Source organism: Bubalus bubalis, chromosome 11 (genome assembly GCF_019923935.1).
Source record: "Bubalus bubalis isolate 160015118507 breed Murrah chromosome 11, NDDB_SH_1, whole genome shotgun sequence".
NCBI lineage: Eukaryota > Metazoa > Chordata > Mammalia > Artiodactyla > Bovidae > Bubalus > Bubalus bubalis.
This window is the reverse complement of record NC_059167.1, coordinates 92899269-92917536: the sequence shown is the minus strand read 5'-3', so window position 1 is coordinate 92917536 and position 18268 is coordinate 92899269. Positions and strand designations below refer to the sequence as shown.

Sequence of the window (18268 nt, the reverse complement as noted above, 5' to 3'; positions counted from 1 at the left end):
CATACAGTATTTGTCTTTTTTTTGTAACTGGCATATTTCATTGACCATACTGTCCTCAAGGTTTAACCATGTTGCAACATGTGTCAGAATTTTCCTTTCTTTCTAGGACTGAGTAATAATACTCCATTGTATGCATGTAGCACATTTTGTTTATCCATCCCTCTCTCAGTGGACATTTGGGTGGCTTCCACCTTCTGGCCACTGTGAACAATGCTGTTCAAGTCCCTGATTTTAATTCTTTTGGGCATATATCCAGGTATGGAATTGCTGGATCACATGGAAGTTCTATTTTTACATTTTTGAGGAACTGCCATACTGTTTCCACAGCGGCTGTACCAGTTCACATTCCCAACAGCAGTGTACAAGCGCTCCAAGTCACATCCTTCTCAATAGCCGTTCTTCTCCTTCCTCCACCCCTCCCTTCCTGTAGCCATCCTCACTGGTATGATCTACGGCTCTCTGAGATTTCTTTATGCTTTACTGCAGAATCTCCTGGCTCACCCTTTGACCTCTGGTGTGTGCGTGTACACACCAGTCTTTTGGAAACATTTTTACTGTTAATATCAAAGCCACAACCTACCAAGGTATGCGGCCATGGAAAAAACCCTAACTCCGCTAGTAGGAAGGGCTTCTGTGGTGACTTGTAGTCTTAGAATAAGGGGGAGGTGGTATAGATGCTACAAGGCAAGAGGCCAGCTTTTGAGGGGCTCTGGTCCTACGTGGAAGGCAGGACCTCCTTCAGAAAAGTCTAACATCAATTCCTACAGCTCATGATAGGAGGAGACATTGGTCCACCGCTGCCAACGAGACCCACTAAAGGAGAGACAGCAGATGGAAAACTGGAGTGATGCAGTGATGTTTCAGAACAGGGGCCAGAAAGGTGGGAAAGATGTAGTAACAACAAAATTGTGTAATAATTCACATTACTCTAGTGCTTGGAGCAAACTTATATGCAGAGTACATCAAGCAAAATGCCAGGCTGGGTGAAACATAAGCTGGAATCAAGATTGCCAGGAAAAATATCAATAACCTCAGATATGCAGATGGCACCACCCTTATGGCAGAAAGCAAATAAAAACTAAACAACCTCTTGATGAAAGTGAAAGAGGAGAGTGAAAAAGTTGCCTTAAAACTCAACATTCAGAAAACTAAGATCATGGCATCTGGTCCCATCACTTCACACCAAATAGATGGGGAAACAATGGAAACAGTGACAGACTTCATTTTGGGGGGCTCCAAAATCACTGCAGATGGTGACTGTAGCCATGAAATTAAAAGACGCTTGCTCCTTGGAAGAAAAGCTATGACCAACCTAGACAGCATATTAAAAAGCAGAGACATTACTTTGCCAACAAAGGTCCATCTGGTCAAAGCTGTGGTTTTTCCAGTGGTCATGTATGGATGTGAGAGTTGGACTACAAAGAAAGCTGAGAGGCAAAGAATTGATCCTTTTGAACTGTGGTGTTGGAGAAGACTCTTGAGAGTCCCTTGGACTGCAAGGAGATCCAACAAGTCAATCCTAAAGGAAATCAGTACTGAATATCTATTGGAAGGACTTCTGTTGAAGCTGAAACTCCAATACTTTGGCCACGTGATGCAAAGAACTGACTCATTGGAAAAGACCCTGATGCTCGGAAAGATTGAAGGTGGGAAGAGAAGGGGACGACAGAGGACAAGATGGTTAGATGGCATCACTGACTCGATGGACATGAATTTGAGTAAGCTCCGGGAGTTGGTGATGGACAGGGAAGCCCGGCATGCTTTAGTCCATGGGGTCGCAAAGAGTTGGACAGGACTGAGCGACTGAACTGAACTGACTTCTTATAATGTTTACCTTCCTCTGGCGGCTCAGATGGTAAAGAACCTGCCTGCCAGTGCAGGCGCCACAGGAGATGCAGGTTGGATCCTTGGGTCGGGAAGATCCCTTGGAGAAGGGAATGGCTACCCACTCCAGTATTCTTGCCTGGAGGATACCATGGACACAGAAGTCTGGTAGGCCACAGTCCATGGGGTGGCAAAGAGTCCGACGTGACCGAGCGACTAACTCTTATACCATTTCTAACATTATCACCTGTGTTTGTCTACTTACAAACATGTCTTTGGCTATACCACTGCTTATTAACAAGTGCATCTTTTCCAGCAGAGTGACAAAGAAGAAATGGTAAGGAGGCAGCTTTGCTCTGTTGAGGTCCTATTTCTATAGAGACCCACACAATGCTGAAGCTGGAAGGGACCTCAGATGTCACTCAATTCAGTTTTCACCTCACAGATAAGGAAGTGGCTTTGGGGAAGGTGGGGGTGGAATATTACTCTCTTCTCCCATAAGTAAGCACAAACCATATGAGAAGTGCTGGCATTAGAAAGCAAAGAAATGTTTCCATGATAACAGTGACCCAATTGTCTCTCCTTCATTTGTACCCTACATGGGCTACCTTCTGATTTTATTCCACAAAAGCCTCTAGAACATAATCATAAAACACATTCTATGAATATGACATGCAGTCTTGACTGTCCTACAAATATATACTGTCTCATAGCTGGATTTAATTTCCCTCCCACAAATTAACTGCACAGAAAAGGAACTGGGCTTGTATTGTCATCCTCGAAAGGAGCAGGACCCCAAAGGTGGATCCCCTTTTTCTAATTCTGCCCCACAGTGGGTTGAAATGGATATGAAAACTGAGCAGAAAAGACCCATGATGTTGCCCATGAACAGGGATGAGAAGGAGGTGGCACATTGCTACCCGCAGGCACAGAAAGTAGGACATGCTCTGGTTTTGTGAACCGATAGTGAATATGGCTCCATGTCGATGCCAGGGCCTGACGATGCCCCTCCGCACACTCAGGGGTTAGAGCAGAAGTCCTCAAGCTGCAGGGAGGGTCAACAGGAAGGCCTGGGGTGGGCTTCCAGGAGGCGGGGAGCAGGAGCAGATGGCCAGGAAGCAGTCCTAAATCTGGGACAGCAGCGAAGGGTTCTATCCATCAATTAATACGTGGGAAACCAAGTTCCAGAAAAGTGAAGGGACCTGCTCCAGACCTCATAATCTATGAATGACAAGATGAAGACAGTTTTCCCTCCTGATTTCCATGCCCCAATTCTTACTCTGGAAAAACCTTTTGCCTGCGTTGTTACCTTGCTAGGGGCACTTTAAGGAAGACGGCGAAAATTCATGGCAGGTTATACTAAGAACCCCACGGCAAGCAGCACTGTGGCCCATCACATGGGAATACAGTTCTCAAGCTCCCACTTCTGATGCCAAGACAACACACAGCTCAGTGAGTGAAGGAGGTTGAGGCTTCTCATTTGCAGGTGGAACTTAGTCGGTGAGGACATCTTACAGCCATTATGGCATGGGCAGCCTTTTCAGCACATGCCTGGATGTCATACGGGGCTTTGCAGTGCCTTAAGCTACTCAGAGGTTGTGAAAACCATCCCTACTTCCTCTTTATTCTCTCTTATCACCCTGAGAGATGCTTACCTGACTGGCCCCTGGCTATGCATCACTGCTCCAGTGAATCAGCTATGGGCTGGAATGTGTCATATCTCCAGGTGTGCTGGGGCAGAGAAGAGTTTAGACAATCGATGCATCTCCACAGTAGCTAACCATAGGTCTGTGATCCTCTCACAGACCTGAAGCTCCTCTGAAGCTGATCAAATCATTTCCTAGTACTTTCTAGAACAATTCTTCTAGACCAACAGAAATGTAAATGCCATGTGTGATTTAAAATTTTCTACTAAGCACATGTAAAGAGGAAAAGGAAATAGATGAAATCACAACCAATATATTTAAACTTGATATACCAAGGGAAATGAAAGTGAAATTCGCTCAGTTGTGTCCGACTCTTTGCGACCCCATGGACTATATAGTCCATGGAATTCTCCAGGCCAGAATACTGGAGTAGGTAGCCATTCCCTTCTCCAGGGGCTCTTCCCAACCCAGGGATCAAACCCAGGTCTTCCGCATTGCAGGCAGATTCTTTACCAGCTAAGCCACAAGGGAAGCCCAAGAGTACTGGAGTGGGTAGCCATCCCTTCTCCAGCGGATCTGCCCAACGCAGGAATCGAACCCAGGTCTCCCACATTGTGGGCGGATTCTTTACCAGCTGAGCCACAAGGGCACTGCCATTTCAACCAGAAATAAATAAATAAATATATATGTTTTATAGTTTTTGTGCAAAGTCTTCAAAATCGGATGAGTGTTTTAGGTTTGCAGCACACACACTTTGATCTACAGTTAGCCACATTTCAAGTGCTCAGTAGTCACACAAGGCTAGTGGCTAGCATACTGGATATATTACTACCCTTGCCTCTCTTGACATATGTTTACTCCAACAGAAATAGAAATTTCTCCATCCTGTAGCCATTCTTCCCCATCTCAGGACTGTTTCCTTTCCAGGTCTAATGATTCTAGGCGGTCTTTATTCCATCCCAGACCTTCTCCAACTGTCCACTCAGTCTTTAAATAATCTTCACAGAGTACCTACCAAGTGCCAGGTTTTTGTGTTAACTTATGAGGATGGAAAGATAAATATTACATAAAACTTGAAGTCCAGGAGCTCTCAGCTTACTGGGAAATGTAGGCACATACAGGAAAATTTGGTCAACGCTATACAGAGATATTGGAGAAGGCAATGGCACCCCACTCCAGTACTCTTGCCTGGAAAATCCCATGGATGGAGGAGCCTGGTAGGCTGCAGTCCATGGGGTCGCTAAGAGTCAGACACGACTGAGTGACTTCACTTTCACTTTTCACTTTCATGCATTGGAGAAGGAAATGGCAACCCACTCCAGTGTTCTTGCCTGGAGAATCCCAGGGATGGGGGAGCCTTGTGGGCTGCCGTCTCTGGGGTCGCACAGAGTCAGACACGACTGAAGTGACTTAGCAGCAGCATATAGAGATATGGCCTTCCCCAGTGCCTCAGCAGTAAAGAATCTGTCTGCAATGCAGGAGGCCTGGGTTCAATCCCTGGGTTGGGAAGATCCCGTGGAAGAGGAAATGGCAACCCACCCCAGTACTCTTCCCTGGGAAATTCCATGGACGGAGGAGCCTGGCATGCTACAGTCCATGGGGTCACAGAGAGTCAGACACGACTGAAGCAACTTAGCATAGCATATACAGAGACATATATGAAGGGGTCAGAGAAGGCAATGGCACCCCACTCCAGTACTCTTGCCTGGAAAATCCATGGACGGAGGAGCCTGGTAGGCTGCAGTCCATGGGGTCACTAAGAGTTGGACACGACTAAGTGACTTCACTTTCACTTTTTACTTTCATGCATTGGAGAAGGAAATGGCAACCCACTCCAGTGTTCTTGCCTGGAGAATCCCAGGGACGGGGGAGCCTATGCTGTCTATGGGGTCGCACAGAGTTGGACACGACTGAAGCGACTTAGCAGCAGCAGCAGCAGCAGCATATGAAGGTGCATATCTGCGGAGAGGAAGGAGTACTGTTTCCTCTGGGGTTTCCAGAAAGCATTCACGGAAGTGGGACAAGTGTACTGGGTTTTAAGGGATGAGGAAAATTCTGGAGGAGCAGTGAAAGGAATAGGGAAAAGCATGCTCAAGACCTAAGGATGATGATCTGCATACTTGGAAATGGCAAGTGTCTAGGAGAGTGAGAAGATGAGGAAGGGCCTGGAGTGAGGCTGGCAAGGAGAGCTGGGCCCCAAATGTCCGGTGACACACTCAGAATTACTGTGGGGTCATCCTCCGGGCAGGGAAATCCTAAGGCAGGTTGTAGCACAGACTGGAGAGGACAAAAAGAGTAAGAAGAGCCTGAACCACGGGGGAGTGGTATGTCTAAAAGAGCGGATGGGAGCACCAAGTGAATGAAGGGAATGTCAGAACAATATTTCCTGCAGACAGTGTCATAACGAGGCATGACGACAGATCCTGGCAAAGGGTCTAATAGTCACCATTTTCTAGGCCCTAACTCATGACACAGGGGGATCGGGGCCACTTGCATGGTATTTATAAAGGGCTATTGCATGCATTACAACCTATGGGGATGTGGGAGCACCACATGGCCTCTCTCCCTGCAGGAATTAATACGGTTCCCTCTGGGTTAATTTAGGCACTTGGCAGAATCAAGCTAAGTTGCAGTATTGCCAGGAAAATCACAGGTTTACGAGACTTGGCAGGTCTGGGTAGCACCTGGGCAGCCTGATCAGATGATGTGCTGGCTGATTTCAGTTCAGTTCAGTCACTCAGTTGTGTCTGACTCTTTGAGACCCCATGAACCGCAGCACATCAGGCCTCCCTGTCCATCACCAACTCCTGGAGTCCACCCAAACCCATGTCCATTGAGTCGATGGTGCCATCCAACCATCACATCCTCTGTCATCCCCTTCTCCTCCTGCTCTCAATCCCTCCCAGCATCAGGGTCTTTTCAAATGAGTCAGCTATTTGCCTCAGGTGGCCAAAGTATTGGAGTTTCAGCTTCAACATCAGTCCTTCCAATGAACATCCAGGACTGATCTCCATTAGGATGGACTGGTTGGATCTCCTTGCAGTCCAAGGGACTCTCAAGAGTCTTCTCCAACACCACAGTTCAAAAGCATCAATTCTTCAGCGCTCAGCTTTCTTCACAGTCCAACTCTCACATCCATACATGACCACAGGAAAAACCATAGCCTTGACTAGATGGACCTTTGCTGGCAAAGTAGTGTCTCTGTTTTTTAATATGCTGTCTAGGCTGGTCATAACTTTCCTTCCAAGGAGTAAGCGTCTTTTAATTTCATGGCTGCAGTCACCGTCTGCAGCAATCTTGGAGCCCAGAAAAATAAAGTCAGCCACTTTTCCACTGTCTCTCCATCTATTTGCCATGAAGTGATGGGACCGGATGCCATGATCTTAGTTTTCTGAATGTTGAGCTTTAAGCCAACTTTTTCACTCTCCTCTTTCACTTTCATCAAGAGGCTCTTTAGTTCCTCTTCACTTTCTGCCATAAGGGTGGTGTCATCTGCATATCTGAGGTTATTGATATTTCTCCTGGCAATCTTGATTCCAGCTTGTGCTTCTTCCAGCCCAGCGTTTCTCATGATGTACTCTGCCTATAAGTTAAATAAGCAGGGTGACAATATACAGCCTTGATGTACCCCTTTTGCTCATGCTCAAGCTGACTGATTTGGCCTTGAGTTTTCTGGAAGGAGGTTCTGACACTCTCAGGTAAGAACGGGGCAATAACAGCACTATGCTGACGGTTACAGGGAGGCTCAGAGATGGGTTCTCCTTTTATAGATGGGAAAGCTGGGGCTCGGAGAGGGGACTGGCTTATCAAAGATGGGGTCTCCTTTTTTGTAAACATTTATTGTTAATTGAAGGACAGTTGCTTTACAATATTGTGTTGGTTTCTGCCATACATCAACATGAATCAGCTGTGGGTACACACATGTGTTCCCTCCCTCTTGAGCCCCCCTCTACAATGTTCACTTTTCAAAAAGATCTAAAAGTAAGTAATAACAAAGCTGAAAAAAAATGTAAAAACCACTCAGTATTCTGTAATAACCTATATGAGAAAAGAAATAAAAAAAAGAACAGATACATGTACACGTATGGGCTTCCCAGGTGGCTCAGTGATAAAGAATCCACCTGCAATGGAGGAACATGGGCTCGATCCCTGGGTCGGGAAGATCCCCTGGAGGAGAAACTGGCAGCCCACTCCAGTATTCTTCCCAGGATAAGCATATGGACAGAGGAGCCTTGGGGGGGGGTGCTATAGTTCATAGGGCTGCAAAGAGTCAGACATAGCAGAAGCGACTGAGCGTGCAAGCACATATGTACAACTGAACCAGCGGCTGCACACCCAAAATCAACACAACATTGTAAATCAAGCACATCCCACTCTAAAATAAAAATTAAATTTTAAAAATGTAAAAATTATTCTCAACTTGCACCCAGCCACTATTTTAAAAGAGACTGCATTGAACCTATAGATAAGCTGAGGGGATATTGTCATCATAGCAATATTTCTTAATTAATCACCTATTTTATACATAGTATCAATTGTGTATATATGTCAATCCCAATCTCCCAATTCATCCATCTCCTATTCCCCCTTGGGGTCTATATGGTTGAGCTCTATGTCTGTGTCTCTGTTTCTGCTTGGCAGATAAGATAATCTATATCATTTTTCTAGATCCCACATATATGTAGTAATATATAATATTTGCTTTTCTCTGACTTACTTTTTTTCTTTTTAATTTATTGTTTTATTGAAGGATAATTGCTTTACAGAATTTTGCTGTTTTCTGTCAAACCTCAACATGAATCAGCCATAGGTGTACATATATCCCCTCCCTTTTGAGCCTCCCTCCCATCTCCCTCCCCATCCCACCCCTCTAGGTTGATACAGAGCTCCTGTTTGAGTTTCCTGAGCCATACAGCAAATTCCCGTTGGCTATCTATTTTATATATGGTAATGTAAGTTTCCGTGTTACTCTCTCCATACATCTCACCCTCTCCTCCCCTCTCCCCATAAGTCTATTCTCTATGTCTGTTTCTCCATTGCAAACACATTAAAAGATGCTCAACACTGCTCATTATTAGAGAAATGCAAATCAAAACCACAATGAGATATCACCTCACACCAGTCAGAATGGCCATCATCAAAAGGTCTACAAACAATAAATGCTGGAGAGGGTGTGGAGAAAAGGGAACACTCTTGCACTGTTGGTGGGAATGTAAATTGATCACAGCCACTATGGAAGACGGTATGGAGATTCCTTAAAAAACTAGGAATAAAACCACCATATGACCCAGCAATCTCACTTCTAGGCATATACCCTGAGGAAACCAAAATTGAAAAATATACACATACACCAATGTTCAATGCAGCACTATTTACAATGGCTAGAACACGGAAGCAACCTAGATGCCCATCGACAGATGAATGGATAAAGAAGTTGTGGTACATATACACAATGGAATATTACCCAGCCATAAAAGGAATGCATTTGAGTCTGTTCTGATGAGGTGGATGAAACTAGAACCTATCATACAGAGTGAAGTGAGTCAGAAAGAGAAAGATAAATATCATATTCTAACGCACATATACAGAATGTAGAAAAACGGCACTGAAGAATGTATATATAGGGCAGCAACAGGCTCTCCTTTTACAGATGGGAAAGCTGGGGCTCGGGGAGGGGACTGGCTTAGAAGGTCACATAGCTCGTTAGCAGCATTCGCCGTGTGTGTCAACAAAGCCCAGTGACATTGGAGCCACAGGAGCCATGGAGAAATGTTTACTTTTATAGCAAACTCAAGTGGAAAAGGAGAATTAGGCTAGAGAGCCACGAGGCAATAAAACCATCTTTGTAACCAAAGAGACTTAAGTTGGTAGCAATAAGCAACGTACTCACATGGTGCAATATCTACGAAGTTTGGGTCGATATTGTGCAGCAGCTCCATTCTGGGGGACGGGCTTCCTTCACTAAAAAAGAAGTTTTTAGAAAACGTTAATTTCCTCTTTCAAATGGGTATGAGTAACTGTAATACTTCCTTTCCTTGTACTTATAGGAAATAACAAAACTGCCAGTTCACAACTCTGTCATGAATTCAGAGGCCTCCAAAATCTGTGGTTGTGCATCTTCAAGTAGTCATCGCTTGTCTACATCGTCACAATGACTGAGTTCAGTGTCAAGCACGTGACCATTACAAAGATGAGTTCTGTGACCCTTTGCAATAAATAATGTGACTGTATTTAAACATGACCATTTGTCACAGCAGTGAAATGAGAACTCCAGTGTAGGCTCCACACTGAACACCACAGGGAAAGGAAGAAACGGCATCTGCTAAGATGGCAGGGCCCATATCACAGATGCAGCATGCCTTTTAAATGAGCCCATATGAGAAAAATGAGTGTCTTCTGCATCTAAATTTACAGTGTTAAACTTACATGCAATATAAATACATATGAAATTGTTATATCTCTTTAAGACTTTTTATTTTTTTTTAATTTATATATATATTTTTTACTTTACAATATTGTATTGGTTTAGCCATACGTCATCATGCATCTGCCACGGGTGTACACGTGTCCCCCATCCTGAACCCCCCTCCCACCTCCCTCCCTATACCATCTCTCTGGGTCATCCCAGTGCACCAGCCCCGAGCTTCCTGTATCCTGCCACATGTGCAAATGCAATCACAACTCACATTAGTGTTGAAAACAAACTTGGAGAGCAGTTCAACCTGCTTATGTTTCAAATGAGAAAGGCACATAGTAAGTTATTGGCCAAATATTTGGTTGTGAGTGTTTTTAAAAAAAATTGGGAGCATAAACATCACCAGTTGTACATAAGGTGTGCAAAAAGCACCCAGATCACTTTGCTGGTATAGACCCAGCCTTATGGAAGACGTTCTTAGACATAACTTCAATCATTGGGAGACTCCGAAGGACTACTTGATAATATAACAAAATGTTGCAAAGTACTACTAATACTACAGGATTTGTCCACATCTGAATAACCAATAAAGCCCCTAATGTAACCAAGAATACATGCTTCAATGTCCACATACCAAACTCACAGTTAGTTGTCTACAGTAGTGGTTTAGGATTTCAAGGACTCATAAATTTTCAAAAAATCTGGGTTGTGAACGGCAATGTTATACTTGCCAAGCATGGAAAACTTAAACCTCATGAATAAAAAACAAAACCAAAAAAACTTTCAACTATCATCACCATCCATTATTTTACAAAATAAAGGTAATTTTAATGGCAACAAAAGTTAGGACAAATACAGTCTCAGAATAAGAAACAATCCTTTAAAGTGAATATATTTAACTTCAGGATTCTATAAGATTTCCTTTTTCCTCTCTACTCCATAAAACCCTCTAACTAGAGAGCGGTAGGAAAATATACAGGGATGCTTCTAGGCCTGGGGGCAGTTCTGTGCATGTGTGGGGGCTATTTCCTGGGGCTTCTCATTTTCTTCCTGAGACATTTAACTAATGACCTGTATATCATGGAGACTGTCAACCAATCCAAAATGATAGGAACTAGGGTTTCATCCCAGAAGCTCTGAATGTAAGTAGAGATGATAAGCAAAAAAAAAAAAGATGAATATAAGGAAATCTTAACAGGATGGTGATGGCTGATTAGTGAGGTTAAAAAAGGCAAGCAAACAGAGCTAAAATCTGGTTGTAAAAATAGCAAGTAAGTCAAGAGGGAAAATCAGAATAAAAACATTTGAAAGTCTTTGTATTATTTGGAAGAGGATACAACTATTCATTAAGTTTAGATTTTAGCAAAGTAAAATTTACATGTTGAAATTTTAGGTAACTTAGAAACAAAGGTATGACTTTTCTGGACTAAAACAAAACAGAGTTCATTCAATCCAAAAAAAAAAAAAAAAAAAAGGGAAGAAAGAAGGTGGAGGAACTCCCAGATTTCTCATCTTTATAAGTAGGGCTCACTGCTGCTGCTGCTGCTGCTAAGTCGCTTCAGTCGTGTCTGACTCTGTGCGACCCTACAGACGGCAGCCGACCAGGCTCCGCCATCCCTGGGATTCTCCAGGCAAGAACACTGGAGTGGGTTGCCATTTCCTTCTCCAGTGCATGAAAGTGGAACGTGAAAGTGAAATCGCTCAGTCGTGCCCGACTCTTAGCAACCCCATGGACTGCAGCCCACCAGGCTCCTCCGTCCATGGGATTTTCCAGGCAAGAGTACTAGAGTGGGGTGCCATTGCCTTCTCCAACCCCAAAGTACTAGGCATGGTTAAATAAAAGATATTTTTCCAATAATTTTTAAAGGGAATTTATCTGTATATCATTCATTTCATTTTTTCATTATTCAGAAGAGCCACAGATATTGCAAAATAATGAAACTTAATAGCAAGAGATGAATTTTGAAACTAAAGGTTGTGAGTAATCCCAGTGATGAATTATTTGCTGGGGAAAATCATCACAGGTAGAATCTCATGATGCAGATAGGAGTGAAAAAAACAAAAGTCAACCAACCTTCTTAAGTCACGTATGCAGTGATGCTACCTTTTAAAATCTACTAATCAGGATATTTTGATAAGGACGTGGTCAGAGATATAAGCCAAGGAAGTACAAAATAAGACAAGTGATTTAAACAATAACCAAATACCATTAGAGACTTCAAGTTATTAAACAAGTAAAGAAAACTACATGTACATTTAAAGGAACTGAATTATCATAAATCTTGGGTTGCGTGTGTGCTAAGTATCTTCAGTGATGTCTGACTCTTTGAGACCCTATGGACTGCCAGGCTCCTCTGTCTATGGGATTCTCCAGGCAAGAATACTGGAGTGGGTTGCTATGCCCTCTTCCAGGGGATATTCTTGACCCAGAGATCGAACCCATGTCTCTTAAGCCTCCTGCATTGGTAAGCGGGTTCTTTACCACTAGAGCCACCTGGGAAGCCCAAACTTTGGGTTCAGTTCAGTTCAGTTCAGTCGCTCAGTTGTGTCCAATTCTTTGCGACCCCATGAATCGCAGCACGCCAGGCCTCCCTGTCCATCACCAACACCCAGAGTTCACTGAGACTCACGTCCATCGAGTCAGTGATGCCATCCAGCCATCTCATCCTCTGTCGTCCCCTTCTCCTCCTGCCCCCAATCCCTCCCAGCAGCAGAGTCTTTTCCAATGAGTCAACTCCTCGCATGAGGTGGCCAAAGTACTGGAGTTTCAGCTTCAGCATCAGTCCTTCCAAAGAAATCCCAGGGCTGATCTTCAGAATGGACTGGTTGGATCTCCTTGCAGTCCCAGGGACTCTCAAGAGTCTTCTCCAACACCACAGTTCAAAAGCATCAATTCTTTGGCGCTCAGCCTTCTTCACAGTCCAACTCTCACATCTATACCACATATATGACCACAGGAAAAACCATAGCCTTGACCAGACGAACCTTTGTTGGCAAAGGTTACCCCACATCAAAATATGAGAAGTTATTAAAACCCTTAGACAAGCTCATGTACCTATTCCCTGGGGCTAGTCCTTTGGAAAGTGATGGATTTTAGAAATATCTCCAGGTGGATTTTTTAAAAAATGCATACATACATGTAAAGGGAGGATGGTGATAATGGAAATATGATAAAATGTACACCAAACTATTAGCTGGGACGGGGGGATAGGTTGGGAAACTACAAGACTTCCGACAGTGCTTTATACAACTGGCATGCGTCATTATTGTAACCAGAAAAATTTTAAGATTCTTTTTAAGGTAGTATATAGCTTGTGAACATTTTTATTATTTCATAAAGACTTTAAAAAGCATGAAAAGAGAAAACTCAGATAGTTTACAGAATTGGGGAATTTAAAGACAGGAAAATGACCCATAACTACGTTGTACCTGCAGTGTTTAAACACATTAGTTGATTTTTGGAATTTAATTGCACGCTACTCACTCATGCTATCACATACTGGTAATAACTGATCATGTGATTTCCCTCTCAGCATGTAGAAATGTCCTGGTATGTTTAAGATCAGACTTGCCTTTAACAAAAGGTAGAAAACACAGTAAAGGTATTATGGTCACTGGGTTGGTTCTCAAGTCTCAACACATACGTCACTTCTTTCATTTTGGTAAAGGGTTCAGGGTCTGAGTGCCTACGATGGAGGGAATAAGAGAAAAAAGAGAGGGAGATGTTAGGGAGAAAGGAGGGAGGCAGAAAAGCTGGAGGAGGAGGAGGAAAAGGGGCTGTGGGTTTCCTTTAACAGTTACACACTAGGTTAGTACACATCACTAGAGCACTGACACTCAGACACACACACACATGCACACACACGCGTGCGCACACACACCCCCACGCACACACACCCCCACTCCTGAAGGCACAGAACCCACGTGGCTCATTTCAATGGAGACAAGGGTGCCGTATATTGATGCTGAAACACAGTAGACTCAAGTCACCTGGGGAAGAGCACGTGGAGACTAAGGCTGGTGGAGGGGGGTGAAATGAGAGATCACGAAGACCAACTCTGCGAGCTTTGTGACTCTGTCTAGGAGACACTTTAGAGTCATGATTCTGCAAAGACCAGTGAGGGTAGAGAGACTCTGGTCGTAACAAGGTCAGGCCCATTGTTGGCGAGGGGAGTCCTTCATGCCCAGGAAGAGCACCTCCTGCCCAGCTCAGCTCCCATTGCCTGTAGGCATTCAATCTCCCCAGAACTGAGAGACTGGACACCAATACTGGGACACTGGTACCCTGGTTATTGGGAAGGATTATCTACTGCTGAATTCATATATTAACACTCTTTTTTAAAGAGCAAAAAAACAGAAAAGTTCAGTAAGTAGCTGCTGAACATTTTCCAGTACAATTTAAAAACACTCTTCTCTCAAGAACCACAGATCCTTGGCCACTTAAATTTGCATAGTCTCCAATAATCATACATTATAAAAAGAGATCTCGCTCTTGTACCTGGAGGAGAAAATGCTTGGTCTTTTTTTTTTACTTTTCAATGTCTTTTTAGGGCAAACCTTCTCTACTATTGTCTTACTCCCATTCCTTCCCTGCACTTCAGGAAATTTTTGACATCAATGATCTCCATTTATTTATGCATGTTCCTCAGTCCTTTATGTTAAAAAATATATATATTTTATTTTAAAATATCTTATCTTTTCTTCTTTTTGTTACTAAATGTCCCCAAACAGTACGTTTATACCCGTTATTCTCAATTTGTATCACATTAAAATCACCTAGAAGCTTCTAAATCCAGATGCCAGTAGCATCACTGGGGGTGGAGCCCAGGCGTCAGTATAACTCCCAGATGGTTCCAACACGCAGCCAAGATTGCGATCACTGACCTGGGGCAATGCTTCTCAAACTTTAGATTTACTTGCGGCTTTTGTTAAATTGTGGATTCTGATTTACTAGAGCCAGGGCGAAGGCTGTCCAGGAATCTACATTTTTAATAGGGTCCCCAGTGATACTGGTCTGAGGACTACACTTTGAGTAGCGAGACTGGTCGAAATTTCCCGGAGTCCTCTTACTGGGATCTGAACTTTTCTAGAGTTCCCTAAAATAGAAGCTCATTTAGATTAGAGCTGATTCTAGAGCTGTGATTCTCAATCTTGGCTACACAATGCAATCACCTGGGGAACTTTAAAAAATACTGATGCTTGAGTTTCACCATAAGAGAACGACGATCTCATTGCTCTGGGGTTCAGCTTGGGCATAAAGATTTACAAAAGTATCCAAGTTGATTATTTTGTCACATTAGCTTTACTGAAATATAACTTACAAACCATATGATTTATAATGTTTTCAAGGTACATCCATTTTATAGCATATATCAGTACATCTTCCTTTTAAATGGCTGAATAATAGTCATCGTATGGATATATCATAATGTCTTTATCTACTCATCATTTTATGGACATTTGAGTTGTTTCTACATTTTTTTGCCTATTATGAATACTTATGTAAAGGATTTTGTACAGACATTTGTTTTAATTTCTCTTGGGGGTGTATCTAAGAGTAGACTTGCTACATCTACTTTATATATTTAAACTTTTAAGGACCTGCTAAACTATTTTCCAAAGCAGCTGCACCATCTTACACTCCTACTAGCTATGTATGAGCATTCCAATTTCTCCCTATCCTCTTCTTAGTGGTACTTATAAATGTCTGTCTTCTTTATTACAGCCATCCTAGCTGGTATGAAGTGGTATTTCACTGTAGTTTTGATTTACATTTTCCTTCTCATGTGTATATTGATCATTTATACAACTTCTTTGGAGGAAATGTCTATTCAGATCGTTTGCTCATTTTAAAAATGGGCTATTCATCTGTTTATGATTGACTGCAAGTATTCTTAATATGTTCTGAACACAAGTCCTATATCAGATATATGATTTGCTAATATTTTCTCCAGTTCTGTGAGTTGTTTTTTTACTTTCTTGATAGTATCATTTGCAGAAAAAAAAGTTTAAAATTTTGGTTTAGAACAACTTGTCTTTTCTTTTGTTGCTTTTTGGTATTTTTTTCTAAGAAACTGCCTAATCCAAAGTCACAGAGTTTTACTCTTATGTTTTCTTCTAAAACTGTTATAATTTTAGTTGTTACTTTCATGTCTATTATCCATTTTAAGTTAATTTCTGTGTATTCTGTGAGGTAGGAATCTAATTTCATCCTTTTGTATGTGAATATCTAGGTATCCCAGTAATATTTATTGAAAAGATTGTTCTTCCCAATTGAACTATATTGGCATCCTTGTCAAAAACACAACTGATTCTCCCAATTTAAAAGTGGGAAGAAGTGAATAGACATTGTCCCAAAGAGGAAATGCAGGTGGTCAACAGGCGCATGAAAAGATACTCAACATCGATAATCATTATGGAAATGCAAATCAAAATCACAACGAGATATCACTTCACACCTGTCAGAATGGCTATTATCAAAAAGAATACAAATAACAAATCTGATGAGGATACAAAGAAAGGGAACCCTCATACACTTGTGGCGGGAGTGCAAATTGGTACAGTCATGGTGGAAAACAGAATAGAGGTTTCTCAAAAACTAAAAACAGAACTACCATATGACCCAGCAAATTTATGATTGCCAAGATATGGAAGTAAGTTTTCACCATCACATGGATGAATAAAAAAGATGTGGTAGATATACATAATGGAATACTATTCAACCCTAAAAAAGAGAGACATTTTGCCATTTGTAACAACATGGATGGACCTGAAAGGCATTATGCTAAGTGAAGTAAGACAGAGAAAGACAAATACTGTATGATACCATTCTGCGTGGAGTCTTAAAAAGTACAGCACTTCAGCAAGTGGTGCTGGGAAAGCTGAACAGCTGCATGTAAATCACTGAAGTTAGAATACTCCCTCACACCATACACAATAATAAACTGAAAATTCCTTAAAGACTTAAATAGAAGACATGATACCATAAAATTCCTAAAAGATAATATAGGCAAAGCATTCTCTGATATAAATTGTACCAATATTTTCTTAGGTCAGTCTCCCAGGGCAGTGAATGAAAGCAGAAAGAAACAAATGGGACCTAATCAAACATAAGCTTTTGCAGCAAAGAAAACCATCAATAAAATGAAAAGACAACCTATATAATGGGATAAAATATTTGCAAATGATGCTACTGACAAGGGCTTAATTTCCAAAATATACAAACTCGGTATATAATTCAGTAACAAAAAACCAAACAACGCAATTGAACAGTAGGCATAAGACCTAAACAGATATTTCTCCAAAGAAGACATAAAAATGGTCAATAGGCACATGAAAAAATGCTCAGTATCGCTAGTTGTTAGAGAAACACAAATCAAAACCACAATAAGGCATCACATCACACTGGTCAAAATGATTATCATTAAAACGTCTTAAGAATAATAAGTGTTGGAGAGGGTGTGGAGAAAAGCAAACCTTTCTACACTGCTGGTTAGAATGTAAATTGGTGCAGCCACTATGAAAAACAGTATAGAGGTTCCTTAGAAAGCTAAAAATAGAGTGGCAATACGATTCAACAATCCCGTGCCTGGGCATATATCCTGAAAAGATGAAAACTCTAATTCAAAAAGATAGCAGCCCAATGTTCATAGCAGCACTATTTATAATAGCCAAGACGTAGAACCAACCTAGTGTTTACTGACAGATGAATACATATGTACATAAACAAAATGTGGCATATATGGATATGTATTACACAACAGAATATTACATAGTCATAAAAAAGAATGAAATAATGCTGTTTGCATCAACATGGATACCATACTAAGTGAAGTAAGACAGAGGACAAAAATGTGGTATCACTTATATGCGGAATCTAAAAAATTATACAAATGAATTTATATACAAAACAGAAACAGACTCACAGACACAGAAAAAATATTTATGGTGACTAAAAGGGAAAGGGGTAAGGAGGGGTCAGTGAGGAGTTTGGGACTGTTAGATACAAACTACCATTGTGTAGTCAAGGCTATGATTTTTCCTGTGGTCATGTATGGATGGGAGAGTTGGACTGTGAAGAAGGCTGAGCGCCGAAGAATTGATGCTTTTGAACTGTGGTGTTGAATAAGACTCTTGAGAGTCCCTTGGACTGCAAGGAGATCCAACCAGTCCATCCTAAAGGAGATCAGTCCTGGGATTTCTTTGGAAGGACTGATGCTGAAGCTGAAACTCCAGTACTTTGGCCACCTCATGCGAAGAGTTGACTCACTGGAAAAGACCCTGATGCTGGGAGGGATTGGGGGCAGGAGGAGAAGGGGACGACAGAGGATGAGATGGCTGGATGGCATCACTGACTCAACAGACGTGAGTCTGGGTGAACTCC

General features: G+C 42.1%; 1 protein-coding gene across 2 annotated transcripts in view; it reads right to left on the bottom strand.

The window, feature by feature from the left end:
• Nucleotides 1-18268, bottom strand: part of ARSB (arylsulfatase B) — a 180076-nt gene that overhangs the window by 53232 nt on the left and 108576 nt on the right. For both annotated transcript variants that reach the window (XM_025296367.3, XM_044925446.2), the window contains exon 7: nt 9361-9431. In XM_025296367.3, the coding sequence (XP_025152152.2) occupies nt 9361-9431 (71 nt within the window). The remainder of the gene's footprint in view (nt 1-9360; nt 9432-18268) is intronic.